Source organism: Lactuca serriola, chromosome 4 (assembly GCF_051521515.1).
Source record: "Lactuca serriola cultivar US96UC23 chromosome 4, Lser_US96UC23_V15, whole genome shotgun sequence".
Classification (NCBI taxonomy): domain Eukaryota; kingdom Viridiplantae; phylum Streptophyta; class Magnoliopsida; order Asterales; family Asteraceae; genus Lactuca; species Lactuca serriola.
In genome coordinates, this window is record NC_136411.1 from 85,659,603 (window position 1) to 85,676,965 (window position 17,363).

At 28.3% G+C, this 17,363-nt stretch overlaps 1 protein-coding gene and 1 long non-coding RNA gene across 2 annotated transcripts; one reads left to right on the forward strand and one right to left on the reverse strand.

Annotated features, from left to right (window-relative positions):
- Positions 1-7,937: 7,937 nt before the first annotated feature.
- Positions 7,938-8,693, reverse strand: LOC145100236 (uncharacterized). The gene is made up of 2 exons (XR_013704912.1): positions 8,443-8,693; positions 7,938-8,222 (listed from the first exon to the last, which is right to left on the reverse strand). It is a non-coding gene; the product is annotated as an uncharacterized LOC145100236 (long non-coding RNA).
- Positions 8,694-8,912: 219 nt separating this feature from the next.
- LOC145102055 (GDSL esterase/lipase At1g28590-like) lies at positions 8,913-17,112 on the forward strand. Its single transcript, XM_079039389.1, has 5 exons — positions 8,913-9,296; positions 11,834-12,061; positions 15,980-16,128; positions 16,235-16,508; positions 16,785-17,112. Exons 1-5 carry the CDS (start codon positions 9,029-9,031, stop codon positions 17,018-17,020), a joined length of 1,155 nt encoding a protein of 384 aa, XP_078895515.1. The 5' UTR covers positions 8,913-9,028; the 3' UTR covers positions 17,021-17,112.
- Positions 17,113-17,363: the final 251 nt, after the last annotated feature.

Consider the following 17,363-nt stretch of genomic DNA (forward strand, 5'->3'; position numbering starts at 1 on the left):
GCATTTCCTACCAATCAAAGAGACTGACAAAATGGAGAAACTAACAAGAACATACATTAGGGAGATTGTACGACTGCACGGTGTTCCCATATCCATTATCTCCGATAGAGATAGCAGATTCACTTCGAGATTCTGGCAGTCGCTACAAAGTTCCCTAGGAACGAGGCTGGACATGAGTACAGCCTACCACCCACAGACCGATGGGCAAAGTGAAAGGACTATCCAAACCTTGGAAGATATGCTGAGAGCCTGTGTGATCGACTTTGGGAAGGCATGGGATACTTATTTACCCCTTGTCGGATTTTCCTACAACAATAGTTACCACACGAGCATAAAGGCTGCTCCATTTGAAGCCCTCTATAGCCAAAAGTCCAGATCCCCTCTGTGTTGGGCTGAAGTGGGTGACACCCGGTAAGCCAGAGGACAAGTTCCTCACAACATTCTTACAGGTCCCGAAATCATACGAGAAACGACAGAGAAGATCGTTCAGATTCGTGAACGATTGAAATCCTCTAGAGACCGTCAGAAAAGCTACGCAGACAAGCGAAGGAAACCTTTGGAATTCCAGGTGGGAGACCGAGTCCTTTTGAAAGTCTCACCCTGGAAGGGCTTGATACGCTTCGGTAAGCTAGGAAAGCTAAATCCAAGATACATAGGGCCTTTCAAGATTCTTGCTAGGATCGGCCCTGTAGCTTACAAACTCAATCTACCGCGTGAACTCAGTAACGTACATTCTACTTTACACTTTTTAGAAATACCAAAACATTCAAATAACCAAAATTTCCAAAAACATTCAGAAAAACAAATCTTCAAAAATAGAATAAAAGACTTACCATAATAAGCTTTTTTAGAACCTTGTGATTAATCGTCTCTTGACTTAATTTCAGATGCTTATGCTCGATGAAGATTTAAGTCATATTGATTCTCAACTGGAGTGAAGGTTCAAATCTCCTACTTTTCATAATGTATATAACTTTATTTCCTTCAATTTTATTTCATTATTGATGATTTTAAAAAGGGACATAAGGTTAGGAGGTTCAGATGAAAACAAAAACCCATGTGAGAATTTATGCCTCGTCAATCTATATCATTGTGGAATTCATTTCTTGTGAGCTTAGGTGTGTCACTATTGCTTATAAGGTATACCCGATCATACCTTGTCATGATCTCATTTTTGCTTAGATATCAAAATGAGCAGGGACGATACATTCATTTCTTACATACTAGACAAATTGTCTTTTATGCCACCAATCCCTACCTAGATATAAGCCAACAAAAAATGAAGTCTTAAGATCCCGTGATCCATCAACAAGAAAAGACGAAACAAAATAGATTTCAACAATCACTTATCAAAGAAAAACAAAGATCTATCCACATCCAATCGTCAAAGACGAATCAAGATAAAGACGAATCAACAAGAAAGCCAAATCATTCACCAAAGAAAACAAAAATACTCTACAATTGGTATTTTCAAACAAACTTTCAACCAAATGGTTATTTCAAAGCAAACATCAAAAATCCCGTGATCTGTTTTTAACCATTTTTCACAAAAAGGGATATCTTAATCCCGCAAGATAGATACTCTCAAAAATCCAAATTTTCTCAAAATTTAGCAAATTCTCGATGCTAAAACAAAATATCTTTTTACAAAATCGATATTAATCAACAAAAAGGATACCATCAAGGAAGAAGCTGCAACAACAACGGATTTCCCGGGATACTATAGCCTTCATCACTGAAAGTTCTTAGTTCCAAACTACACTATGAAAATTGGTAAACCCCTCTACATGTATTTCCCGACGGAGAGAGAGTGAAAGTTAATGGCATGAATGAAGAAACCCGTTGAATAATGTCGAAACCAATCTTATGTGATTGATTATCTAATAATGAGACTAAGTGACTTTCAGGAAAAGCATAGCTAAACACCTCCAATATGAGTGTGAGTCGTCAGAGAGAGATATCACTCATTCTTAGTTATCATTAACTTGTTCTGCTGCCAGAACAACCAAACACCCAAGTGAAGTGTGAGCTATACCTATGAGCGTTCATCTGAATCGACCTGCTAGACCACTTGTCTTCATTAATAATGCTATAAATACTTAAGAAATTTCTTTAGATACATATATGGCTACCCTTTGATAACCGAACCCAAGACTTTGATTCGAAAACAAATTTCTAAAAATCTTTTACATAAGATATGTTAAACCAAGTCACAAATTTTCAAATCAATTACTATGGTTATATATATATATATATATATATATATATATATATATATATATATATATCTTATCTATTGACAAATCTTTTATCTCGAATCTTCAAAAGTTAAACTGTCAATGTGATTATATCATACATGTCCTTATGTCAGCAATGATCACATAGGGGGAAATTGTTGAAAACTGTTTTTGTATGTGACATTGTATGTGACCATCATTGAAATAAGATGAACTGTTTTTGTATTATCTAACAAATATTATCAGTTATTTCAGGTTGCATCAATGCGTGATCAAAACGGAAAATGCGAAAATGTGCGAAAGACGGAAAACACATAAACGAGAAAAGTTAGTTGTGCGACTAAACATTTTCACCAATATATATATATATATATATATATATATATATATATATATGTATTATATGTATATGTATGTATTATATATGTATTATATATATATATATATATATATATATGTTGTATGTTGAAAAGTCAAAACACAGGGAAAAGTCAACAAAGAAGAGTCAACAAGTCAAGGAAATGAAGTAGCAAATGAACACCCACATTTTTTTCCTCCTAGACCTCTACTTCAACTTGCATGATCAGCCCTTCCTTTCAACTTACACTCAAGTGCTACTAGATATTTGTTTTACCATGTATATATACATGTGTATATAGTGTGTGTAAGTGTTGGTGATAATAGAAGCTAGCAAGAGAGATTCATATGTTATAGTGAGTTTTCCTTTGGAAAACCACACCCTCTCAATCTTCATCCCTGGAGAAAATGAAGAACACCAAGATCAAACAACAATGAAGTGAAGAACACCAAGATCATCAACAAGCTAAATGTAGAACACCATCAACCATCTTCATCTTCTTCATTGAAACTCAAGGTTCTTCATCTTCACTACCTTTGTTCATCACACCATACACCACCAAACACTTTCCTTACATAAGTACACCAAAACACAACCATGAAACAACCCAAAATCTTCTGCATCAAGATCAACCACAAAACCCATCATTATTCATCATCATCTTCATAGAAATTTCACCACCATTACCACCTTATATCAACCTCCTTCCAACCTCTAAACAACCTTAAAAACATCCTCAAAACACCATAACACCATTACCTTAGCCAAAACATCACAAACAAAACTTACCTTCAAATCACAAAAATCCTGAAATTGACAGCTGCGTGAACACAACCTGTGTTCAGCATGCCTTATATCAGACATAGCCCGTGTACTCATATGTTTGCCTCTGTACTTCAACACGGCCCGTGTTCAGTATCATTATCAAGAAAACCTTCCTACATGACCTGTGTCACTTGTGCCTTATCTTACACGACCCGTGTGCATGTTTTTACCCAAAAATATCTCAAATACAAATACATAAACCCATGTATTTTGTACCCTTTTGTAAACACTTGTTTTACATAAAACCGAGTTTTAAATGAACTTTTTCTTACTTATCCAATGCCAGATTGATCTTTGAACAAATATCGACCGGTCGTTCCAAGAGTCCCAATATCGACCAGTCATTCAAAGAACAAATATCAACCAGTCGTTCCAAGAGTCCAAATATCGACCGGTCGTTCCAAGAGTCCCAATATCGACCAGTCCTTCCAAGAGATCAAATATCGATCAGTCGTTCCATGATTCCAGTTCAGTCAATTTATTGACGAACCTACTTGATACGTATTTATATACTTATATACTTTATTATAGCTTTATGTCATTTAAATACAGTCATTTACATTATTTATAGCTTTACGTCATTTAAATACTGTCATTTACATTATTATAGCTTTCAGTCATTTATAGCTTTCATATTTATACTTATTCTGTAATTATTATTCTTTATATATATATATATATATATATATATATATATATTATATCTTAAACTTATATATCTGTCACACAATATTTGGTAACCGAGCCTTTTGTTGTGGTGATCAGATTGTTATATTTCCAACAAATCAGTATCTGAGCTGATATATAAAAGGAATAATATCCAACAGCTTCTTGAAATAAGAGGTGGAGCGTCTCATTTTCCTCTTGATAGGGTAAGGTTCATTAACGGTCTCCCCCGAACTTCTTTTTCCATCTGATTCCTTCTCGGAAATCTTCTTCCTCGTATTTCATCTATTGGTACTCTTCAGAATCTTCTTTTGATCCTTCTCGATCCATTTGTTGGCTGCGGTGGCAGGATATTAGGGGTCTTTGTGGAGATAAAGTCTAGCCAATATGTTTATGTTAGAATAAGGGTAAGAAACACATAAAGAATCTAAGTGTATGGTTCTATAGTATCATAAAATACTCCTATAGTATTTTAAATTTGTATGTTTAAGTTTCCTTGTATGGTTCGTTGGTAAGTTATTGATTCGTCATTCACTACGACCATTCCTCGGCATACGTTGGTCACATCCTGGATAAATATAGTTGATCAGGCTATATTCATCCTAGTCCTGATTACATTCCCCGAGGCTCACTCGTAATGTTCAACTTATCTTAATACCTTTTTTTTTGTTACTGTTATGACCTTATACTAGTATGTTTGTATGCACTTATGTTTTTCGTGAATCTCAATCTATTCCTGGTCCTTTTATGTTTGTCTTGTGTATACGGGTCATATATAATCAAGATTGAATAATAAGTAGAATAAGTGATCTTACCTTATATCCATATCCAAACAAGGAAAAGGAAGTAAAGCGAAATCACAAATTCTAAGTCTATAAAACCTTTAGTATATACAACCTTAACGTATATACTTAGCAAACATAGACTAACCAACAAAGGACTCCTAATGTTCTTGTTTTGAAATTGATACGTCAGAGAGTTTTAGTCCCTTTCTATTTATAGTTTGTATATCTTATATGGTTTGATATACTTTGCTCACTATAAACAATGCTCTGATACCAATCTGTCACACCCCCAAACCGGGATGGCAGAAACGTCCGGGGGCGGGTGACTACCATGTAGTGTATCGTAACAGTTGAATATAAATGTTCAAAGCAAACACAACTAACATATATATATATATATATATATATATATATATATATAATTGAAAAAGTTAAATCATTCGTACATGTTACATGTTTCAAAATGTCAATTACAATATGTTGTCAAAAGATTTGTTTGGACGCCTAAGCGTCTCATCCTCAAAAGCCAGTTGTTACCTATTTTACCGATTTCTGATAATACAAGTTATTTGAAAAGAGAGTATTAACATTTAAGCTGATGAGTTTATAAGCATTTGTATGAATATTTGTAAACCTTTTCTGTGAAATGTAATATTGTTTGTTTTCCGGAATATCCTATATTTTTCATAAAATAAGATGTAGCCTTAAATGAACCAAGACCGAAATGTGTAAGTATTTTTCCTACTTAAAATAATGTTATGCAGTTTTGTTTATATATAAAATTGTTTTTGCGTAAACTAAAAGTGTTGTTGTTGCTTCATGTGAGTTTTTATAACCATGCAAGATTGACCCAGACGGCCTTGTCACGACATTCTTCAGGCGTCGATTTCGTTATGACATTTGTCACCCCAGACCTGCCGGTCCAGCTGTTGCAAACAGCTTAGGTGCGGGATTGTCAGTCCTAATATAACTCTATACACCACTAGCACGCTCTCCCAAAGAGACTCTGGTTATAATAACAGGACTTTCGTGTGTACTTTATAAGGTACCGTGAAGACAATGACTCACAAGATTTTTAAACGAGTTTACGTGTTTTTGTACTGAAAATGTTTGTATAAGTAATTATCCCTAAGTTTAGGATAGTTGTGAAAACGACGTGAAATATTTATATATGCATTTGATAAGATTTTACCCTTTGCTCAACGGGTTACAAAGGGGTAAAGTTTTCGTAAACTATATTTGTATCTTTTTGTTGTAGAAAACAAGTTTGTAAACAAAACATATATATATATATATATATATATATATATATATATATATATATATGAATTTTAAAAGGATGATTTGATATGATTTGTTATTGTTTTTTATATCCTTACGTTTTTATTAGAAACTTTGCAGGAAATAATCTTTGAGTTTGATAGTAAAATCCTTTTATGTACTTATCATTTTTTGTCAAAATAGTAAATAAACGTATTTAAATGGTTGTATTTTAACTTCCTTAATATTATAAACGTTGCTCAATAGGTTACAAGGTGTTAATAAATCTATAAACCATTTTTCTAGTTTTAACTTTTTCTGTTCACGTTTTTAGAATATTTATAGAAAAATCATCGTAAGTAGAAATCTAAATCCATAAACTCTAAGAGTTTAAAAAATGAGTCTACTTTGTCCATAATTTTTATTATCGACTTTAGTAGTATCTAACCAATGTGAAAATGTCAATTTTCGCTGACTAGTCCGAAATATATTCTGAAATGATAGGCAGTTTTGCAAAACTCTCCATTAATTGTAGAAAAATCGTATGTTTAAAAATAAGAATGAGAACAAATTTGGGCCACATATTTCAAATGTGAAGCTTAAGCGCTCCAGCGTACCCAGTGGCGGAGCTTGAAGTTTTTATTTGGGGAGGCGAAAACATAATATGTATAAAAATTGAAGAATAGGAAGTCAAATTTGAAAGTTTTAAGCATAATATGTAAGGTTTTAAATAGTTATGGACCAATTGTTAAAAAAAATAGAGGGGACAGCCCCTCCTGGCCATATATAAGCTCGGCCGATGAGCGTACCGGAAGAACGGAATCCTCCCTAATAAATGAAAATAATGTTGTCACATGTCACTCTCTCATGAACTTGGACACATGTCATTTTTTGGTATTTTTGATTAAATGTTTTTTTCATTTGTCATTTTCTTATTTTTTATCTTTTCTTAATTAACACATTATATTAATTACCTTAATTGAAAATAACCAATAAATTACAATATTACTACTCATATAATATTTAATATGTGTCCTTTTAAATTCAAATTTTAAATTTTAAATTTCAAATATAAAAATTTAAATTTAAATAAATTTTTGTTTAAACTTTCATATTTAATTTTTTGTTTTATCAAACCCGTATAACATACGGATCTCACACCTAGTATATAATATTCATATAAAAAAGCAGGGTAAGGGTAACACGCTAATTTAAAGGAGACAATGACCAAAATTGTTACGAACCATAAAATTATGAACAAAATACAAAAAATATTTTTATTTAGACTCGATGCAAATAAAAAACACCTAAAAGCAAGAAGAAAAAGTGTCATTAACACGTTTATAACGAACATGCATCATATGTTTCACACATAAAATAAAACACATGTAATTTTTTAGTTTTCTATTTTGTTTTTGTGAATTGTGATTAATATATATATATATATATATATATATATATATATATATATATATATATATATATATATATATATATATATATATGGAACAGATAATAAAATCTAAATATAAGGGTTAAACTTCTAATTTTTTTATTTAAAAGAGGTAAATGTTAATATCACTTAATAACAAATAACAAAATCTAATAAATATTTCCTATAAGAAAATTATTCTTTAAAAGAGCTATTTCACACCATTACTTTGTGTGAGCACAAATCTAATGTGTGTGTCCGTGCATATATATATATATATATATATATATATATATATATATATATATATATATATATATATATATATATATATGCTTAGGTAATTGTATTCAAACTAATTTTTTGTCAAACAATCAACCCAAACAACCATTCTATATATTAAAATCAAATCAATTTAAACTTCATTGGTTTACAATAAATCATTCAAAATAGGAAGCAGAAGGAAGAAACTTGTTTGACGAGTTCAGGGGAATCTTTCCCAAAAAAAAAAACCTGGTCCGCCATCAGAGGAGAAGACCGACGATCGGAGTGAGGATGAGGGCAGGTCCAAACTATGCAACAGCGTATAAACATCCGCTACCCGGGTACAATCACGGGAACAACTCCATATCCTACTATAAGATCTAGATGATATTCGTCTGATAATTAAAAGAAAACACCTATCACAATTAATTATCGTTTTATTGGCATGATTCCGTCGTTTTATTCATAAAAAATGATAAATTTATCATTTATGATAAGTAGATGACAATAGTGAAAGTAAATAATCAAAAGCACAACCACATTCATAAAGAAAAAGATTTGAATTTATCGTGAGTCGGCTGGGATCGATTAGCAAAGAAATTAATTAATACGTACCTACGAAATCAACGAAGTTGTTCTTGCGATGGCTTCGTCTAGATACGATGATGACACGAGGTAAGATGACGGCGAGATCAAAGCAAGAATCTACGAAATCGACGATGAATAGAAGAGAAGAGGGAAGAGACGGACGTGAGGATATATACTAGAAATTGGGTTTTAAAACTGATATTTCTAAATTATACGGAGATTAATTGATTTATATATTTACTATACTTAATTAAATGTAAGATTACATGTTTACTCTTTTGAAATGATTGACCTATATTTATTTATACAATAACACAATAATTATTTTAAATATCTGAATATATATATATATATATATATATATATATATATATATATATATATATATATATATATATATATATATATATATATATATATATATATATATATATATATATATATATATATATATATATATATATATATATATATATATATATATATATGAACTCAAAATGGATACAAGTCCCCATAAGTTAGGAACCAAAAGAGTTGGACTTAGAATACAGGAAACTTCATTTTGCGGGCTTCTTCTTTCTTCGTATAACGAGAATTTTTGGAGTTTCTTTTAATGGCGCTTTCATTGAGTTCTATGTCCTTCACAAGCTTCTTCGTTTTTTATATTATACAACAGTTATGTGGCGGTAGTTTGTATGCAAATGGATGTTATACGTCCATCATCAACTTTGGTGACTCCGTATCAGACACGGGTAACATTAAAGAACTGGCCTCTATATCCGACGTGACCCTTGTGGTTCTTCAGCCTCCTTACGGGGAAACCTTTTTTCATCAACCCACCGGTCGATGCTCCAATGGTCGCCTCATCATCGATTTTCTCGGTAACTCTCTCTCTCTCTCTCTCTCTCTCTCTCTCTCTATATATATATATATATATATATATATATATATATATATATATATATATATATATATGTGTGTGTGTGAAAGTATTCAATGCCACTTATTATGGTTGAGCATTAGAATATGATGCTGCTAATAAGATACCCTTTAGACACCCTATCATCACTTTTATAAAAAGTCAATCTATAATCAACTACTTGTAATCAGCTTGTCATTGTTCGATTAAATTTGACTAGTTTTGTTTAATTGACGATTCAGTTTAACTTTAGTGATTTATAGTTTGGGATAGCAGAATTATATATATATATATATATATATATATATATATATATATATATATATATATATATATATATATATATATATATATCGGAGGGTTCATGCGAAATTACAAATATTTTACTAAACGCGAGAACAAGGAAATGTATGATATTGTGTCACATTAACTTTATATTTTGGATAAGAATTCATCCAAACTTTGAACTACATGATTATAATTGATGATACATAAGAAATTATTTTATATTAACAAAACATGTTTTTTTTACATTTTTATTATGAAAATTTGAATTTAAAAGTGATTAAGGATGTGAAAAAAAAAACAATTATTAATACTACTTTTAAATCAATATTATCATAACACCCTCAAATATAAACATATTATCTTTAATTTATTGCTAATAAATTTAATTTCTAAAGTACATGTGTTTTTTTATAAGATAAAATCTGTTTTCGTGTTTTCGCAAAATATTTATGTTTTCGCATCAACCTACGTTTATATATATATATATATATATATATATATATATATATATATATATATATATATATATATATATATATATATATATGATTAATCAGAATATGGTTGTTTTGGGACTTCGATCTTAACTCTTAGATCGATGTTTAATTCAAAATCAGAAAATTTCTTACCGATGTCTATGTTAGTGTAATTGCTCCTGACTAATTAAACCGAAAGTGTTTGTCGATGATATATATATATATATATATATATATATATATATATATATATATATATATATACCCTAATAAATAAGAATGATTTTGCCACATGTCCTTCTCTCATTCAATTTGTCACATGTCATTTTGTCATAATTTAGAGATATATTTATTTTCCACTTGTCATTTATTTCATTTTCCATTTCTAATATATTATTAATTAGTTTCCATAAATTAAACCTACCATAATGATATTAATTTCAATTTTAAATTTTAAATTTCAATTTCAATTTCAAATAAATTTACAGTTTAAACCTTTATGTTTAACATTTTGTTATAATTAACCTGTTACTATACGGGTCTGATAACTAAACAATAATTTTAATTTATTTATTTTTTGCATGTTTTTTTTCTCATAATTTTTATTTATTTCAAATTTCAAATTCAAATAAACTTCTCATTTAATCGTTTCTATTTAACATTTTGTTTTAATCAACCCGTATAATATACGGGTTTCACAACTAGTATATATATATATATATATATATATATATATATATATATATATATATATATATATATATGATTAATCAGAATATGGTTGTTTTGGGACTTCGATCTTAATTCTTAGATCGATGTTTAATTCAAAATCAGAAAATTTCTTACCGATGTCAATGTTAGTGTCATTGCTCCTGACTAATTAAACCGAAAGTGTTTGTCGATGATATATATATATATATATATATATATATATATATATATATATATATAGGTTCATGTGTGACGGCCTAATTTTGTAAAACCGTAAGACGCAACCCTAGCAACACATTTTGTAAATAAAAAAAAATTAAAACGCATAAAAATTGAAAATTTTTGAAAAAATAAATTCAAACATTATTTTCGTCATTTATATTTTCCAAAAAAATTTAAAAAAAATACCTAAAGAAATTTTAAAAAAAATAAAACATATATATTTTTTACGTAATATAGTAGAATATTAAAATATGTTACATATCTGACAAATCTAGTACAATATTCTATCATTCTAAAAATCACAATAAAATATTACAGTCTAATATTCTATTATAATATTTCACGTATTTTTCAAAAAAAAAAACGATAATTTTTTGTAGGTAATCAAAGTGTTGAAAATAGTAAATAAAAAAACAATTATCAGATTTTTCCTTTTATTTTACATTTTAAAATTATTTTTAAATTTGGTTTAACGGTCTCACAAAATTAGCATGGTTTCAAATGAACATGAATCTCAATATATATATATATATATATATATATATATATATATATGTATGTATGTATGTGTGTATGTATGTGTGTATGTGTGAGTGTGTGCATGTATGTATCATTTTAACAAATGGTATGATCGAAAGAACTTTGTTATATTTCATTTCAAAAAACATGACTACAAATCTAAATTTTTTTTTGGAAAGAGATGACTAAAAATCTATGCACAAATTACATCTAATGAAAATTTTATGGGGAAAAAATAGTATATATTTATTGTGAATATTTTTTTTCGTGTTGATTTCTGAAGCTGAGAGTCTCGGGTTGCCATTTCTACCACCGTTTTTGCACGATAAGGAGACTAACAATACGGAGTACATGGGACAAGGAGTTAACTATGCTGTGGGGGCTGCTACAGCATTGGATACATCATATTTTATAGAAAGAGGAATTTCTACTCCCATCTTAAGTACAGATTTGGGGCTACAATTGGCATGGTTTAAACAATCTTTATCTTCTATTTGCAGCAACATTTCGGGTAAACTATATATATATATATATATATATATATATATATATATATATATATATATATATATATATATATATATGAGTAAATTACTAAAATTGTCCCTATGGTTTGATTAAAATTGCACGTTTGGTCCCTAACTTTTAGTTTGCATTCCGATCGTCCCTATGGTTTGGTTAAATATGCACATTTGGTCCCTAACTTTATGTATGCAAGGGACGAAAAATTCAACAAAATCAAACCATAGGGACGATCCGAGTACAAAAGAAAAGTTATGGACCAAACGTGTAATTTTAACCAAACCATAGGAACGATTTCAGTAATTTACTCTCTCTCTCTCTCTCTCTATATATATATATATATATATATATATATATATATATATATATATATATATATATATAACCCGTGGGAACCACGGTGACAAAATTAATTAAACTTTCATGGTGAAAACTCAAAATTATTATTCAGTTATTTTAAATAAATTATTAATTAAAATGAATTTTTTTTAGTTATATAAAATTATAATCATTAATCTGAATAAATATGTGAAATTATATCATCTTATAATTTTTATTAATTTTATTTTAATTTTTATTCTAATGTTATTAATTTGATTTAATTAGAGTGAAAATTTAAAATTTAAAATTTGAGATTGAGAATCAATAGGTTGACAAGTGGCATGTATTAATTAGGAGGTTTAATAGGATGCCACTTGGCAAAAAAAGAATAAAATATGTATTAAATTGAGTACTAACTTCTACGTATTTGGGCAAAAAGGGTAAATTTTGGACCAAATCTATCTAGGATACACTAACTTCCACGTATTTTTTTTCGCAATGCATTGAAGGTCACATTTTCTTTATGATTTCATAAAAAAAATTAACCAGTAAACATTATCAAAATATTAATTAGGGAAAACTGCAATAAAGTCCCTACATATTGATCTCATAATCGATTTAGTCCTTATATATTCTTTTTTATTCAATTAAGTCCCAAATACCAATAATCGTACTCAATTTAACCCTTTAACCCGGTCAACAGGTCATCCAACTTTCAAAAATTCCATTTTTGGCCCAGATTTCAAAATTTTATTACAAATTTGGTCCAAAATTTACACTTTTGGCCCAGATTATAAATTTTTTTTACAAATTTGCTCAAAAATTTATCCTTTTTGCCCAAATTTTAGAATTTTATTATGAATTCATCCTAACTTTAGTTTTTTTACAACTTTGTTTTTCAAAAATTTGTTTCTAATATGTTTTTTCTTTATAAACTCATATTTATACAAAAAAAACATATTTTCACATAAAAATCTTATTATTTTTATATAAAAACTTTTTTTAAAAGTTTTTTATATGAAATTTCGACTTAAAAAAAAGGTTTGGATTATTTGTGTGATTTCTATTAAAAAATCAATTAAGAAATTAAAAATAACCTTAAATTATACTATAAAGTTATAGTTTGTCAAAAACTAGTTACACTCATTTTAATATTATTTATTTGTTCTTTAATCACATTTATAGGAAAAATAATGTCAGTTTTTAATTGTAGTTCATAGAAAAAAAAAACCATTTTATTAAAAAGTTTTGACATCATGTTTTTGAGTTGGTTGTGATACTTTCCTTGTGAAGCTCAACTCAAGCATGTTTCAGGTGTTTAAGTAATTTTTTTTAACCAAACTCATGTGTAAATTCTTTAGAACTTTAGTTGAAGTATTCTATTGTGTTATTGATAGTTATAATTTTTTATATATTTATGTTGCTATTGTATTTTTGCTCATTTTTCACTCTCCTAAAAACATGTTTATCGATAATAAATTGCAACCGGTATTCTGTATAACAGACATTAAAAAATATAGGAAATATAAGATTATAAATAATCAAAGTAAGAAGAGGTTGATTGGCAATAAAAAATCACAACCTAGATCGGACATGTGTCATGAATGGATATGTTTTATTTAGATAATATATTTATTAAAATTTATAAAAAAAAACATATCAAAGTTATGATTTTAACTTTTTTCTTTAAAAAATTCTTACAAATAAAATATAATATTATTGTATTATATATATTTTAAACTTTCATATATAATGTAACTAGTTTAAACTTTCATATAAATGTGATTAAAGAACAAATAATCCAAACTTGTTTTTATAAATTAGGCTTACTTTTAATTTCTTAATTGATTTTTTAAGAGATATCACACAAATAATCCAAACCTATTTTTATAACTAGATATTTTATATAAAAAAAACTTTTTATAAAAGGTTTTTATATAGAAAAATAAGATTTTTATGTGAAAATATGTTTTTTTTGTATAAATATGAGTTTAAAAGAAAAAACATATTAGAAACAAAATTCTAAGAAAAAAAAGTTGTAAAAAAACTAAATTTAGGATGAATTCATAATAAAGTTCTAAAATTTGGGCAAAAAGGGTAAATTTTGGACCAAATCTGTAAAAAAAATTTAAAATCTGGGCCAAAAGTGTAAGTTTTGGACCAAATTTATAATAAATTTTGAAATCTGGGCGAAAAATGTAATTTTTGAAAGTTAGATGACCTGTTGACCTGGTCAAAGGGTTAAATTGAATACGATTACCAGTATTTAGGACTTAATTGAATAAAAAAAAATATATAAAGACTAAATCGTTTATGAGGTCAATATGCATGGACTTTATTGTAGTTTTCCCTATTAATTATTATTGAAGAAAAAATTCACATTTAAATTGTCATTTAAACTGTCAAATACCTAATTTTATTGAAAATTGTAAAAAGTTTTAAAAATTGTCAAAAACGTAATGTTATAGAAGAAAAGAGAGACCCTCATGGCATTGACAAAAAAATGCTCGGTTTCTTCGTGAATTGCGGATAAAACGATGACGACTCGGTTATCCTTTTCTTTTATATGTAGAGAATAGAGAAATGATACACTAAACTTTACTTTTTACAAATTATTATACAAAATAAGTATTTTTTTGTCATTTTTATAAAAATATATACTTAAAATATTGAGTTGTCACAACCTTAAATGCATAAAAACAAACAAGTTAAAAAGTTAAAAAATGGATTTGTAACAAATTGGAATAAAAGACTAATTAGTGAAAACAGAAAAATAGTAAAAAAAAAAGAGATAAAAAAAATACATAAGAGGACATTGGTGGAAAATTATAAAAACATTAAAAAGAAAATTGTACAAAAAATAGTTTGTTGGATAAATTTTACATTAATTTAAGTTTAATCGTCAAATTTGTAATAAAAAAAATTAAAAATTAAAATTAAAAAAAAAAAAAGAAAAGAAAAAGAAAGTGAGTAAATATGTAAAATTATAGAACTTCATCATGTTACAAGTTTAACGTTGCCAGAGAAATGGTCGAAAGCCAAAGTAACTTCTAATTACCTGTCATAACTTTACTTTTTGAATATATTAGATATGTTTAGTGGTTAAAAGTGTACAAACAATAACCATATGGGAACAAAAATCAGACTTGGTTAATTACTTTTATAAGTAATTTTTCTGGTTTTGCATATGTCTAAAACAAGTAGCACTAATTAAGAAGTTACTTATGGCCGAAAATCTATGATAAAATTCTAATATTTTGGACAAGTCTACGGTTTAATTTCGAAATTTATTTGTTGAATAAAAAATTCCGATTATCTAATTTTATACGATAATCTGTCATTTTCTATTAAAAAAGCAAAATAAGTCTTGTTTCGTTAATTTGAGCAAAATATAAAACAATCGGGGTTTTCAATTCAAAAAATAAATGTTAGGATTAAACCGTAAACTGACCCAAAATATAATGACTTTATTGGAAATTTCTCTATTTATATCATACAAAATACATTAGTTAGTGCAATTTTGTGATTCAAATGGGCACCATTTAGTGAGTTTTCATAAAGATTTGTCGATTATAATTATTGGCAGATTGTAGAAACTTAGTTGGACGTTCTTTGATCATGATGGGGGAGATTGGTGGAGGCGATTACAACAATATAGTAATGGATGCAAGACCAATCAAAGAAATTGAATCAAGCATTCCTCTTGTTATTGATTCCATCATCTCAGCAGTCATTGTAAGAAGCTACTCAAATTATACATACAGACTACATACGATTTTAAATTACTAATGGCAATACCACCATCTCATATTGGCTTGACAATATATAGTTTCAAATATAGGAATTGATTGATTTGGGGGCTCAAACACTGGTTGTTCCAGGAATCTTTCCACTTGGATGTTCTTCTTCATTTTTATCATTACGTGGTTCCGAAAACGAAGAGTATGATAATACAACTGGTTGCCTCGTCCGGTTTAATAAAATTGTCGAATACCACAACCAACTGTTGCAAACAAAATTAAATCACCTTCAAGAGCTTCATCCTAATGTCATCATCATCTATGCTGACTACTACAATGCCGCCATGCAAATTTTCCGTTCTCCTTATAAATTTGGTATGTACATATAACATATATGAATCGAATAAAAAAAGATCGGTTCTCTATTGTCGATCATCATTGCATTACTAGAAAATTGGGTAAGTTTCTACGGATAATACCCACGAACTTTTTTTGTTGGAAAATACATATAGAATAGCGACATACTGCCCACAAAATAAAGTTGTCCTAATTTAATAACAGATTTTATGTGTGTGTGTATATATATATATATATATATATATATATATATATATATCGATTAATTAGTATAGGAATTCAACTTTTATGCAGGATTTACAGACGGAGCTCTAAAAGCCTGTTGTGGAAGTGGAGGTCTGTATAACTACAACCAATCTGCACCATGTGGAAGTACATTTGCAACTGTGTGTGATGACCCAAATATGTATGTTGACTGGGATGGATTACACTATACCGAGAGGGCATATAGAATAATTTTCAAGAGTTTATTTCAAGGGCCGTATACTACACCCCAATTTAGTTCCTTGTGTCCAGTATCAACATCATAACTTGGAGTTGGTTATTTCAAGATAAGGAATGCAACGTTGATATATTGGAGCTAAAATGTGATTTATAGATATTTCACAAAATTTACAGTTTATGTAATATATATATATATATATATATATATATATATATATATATATATATATATATATATATATATATATATTGGACTTAAAAGACATATACTAATAAAACAAATTACTGAGATATTATAAATAATGTTTATGAATTACAAATTTTCAAGACATTTTTTTAATATAACATTAGATGTCGTGTTGTTAACTTTAGTATATTTGTTTAAAATTAATATTGTTTATCCATCTTTTTTAACTCTTGACAATGCAA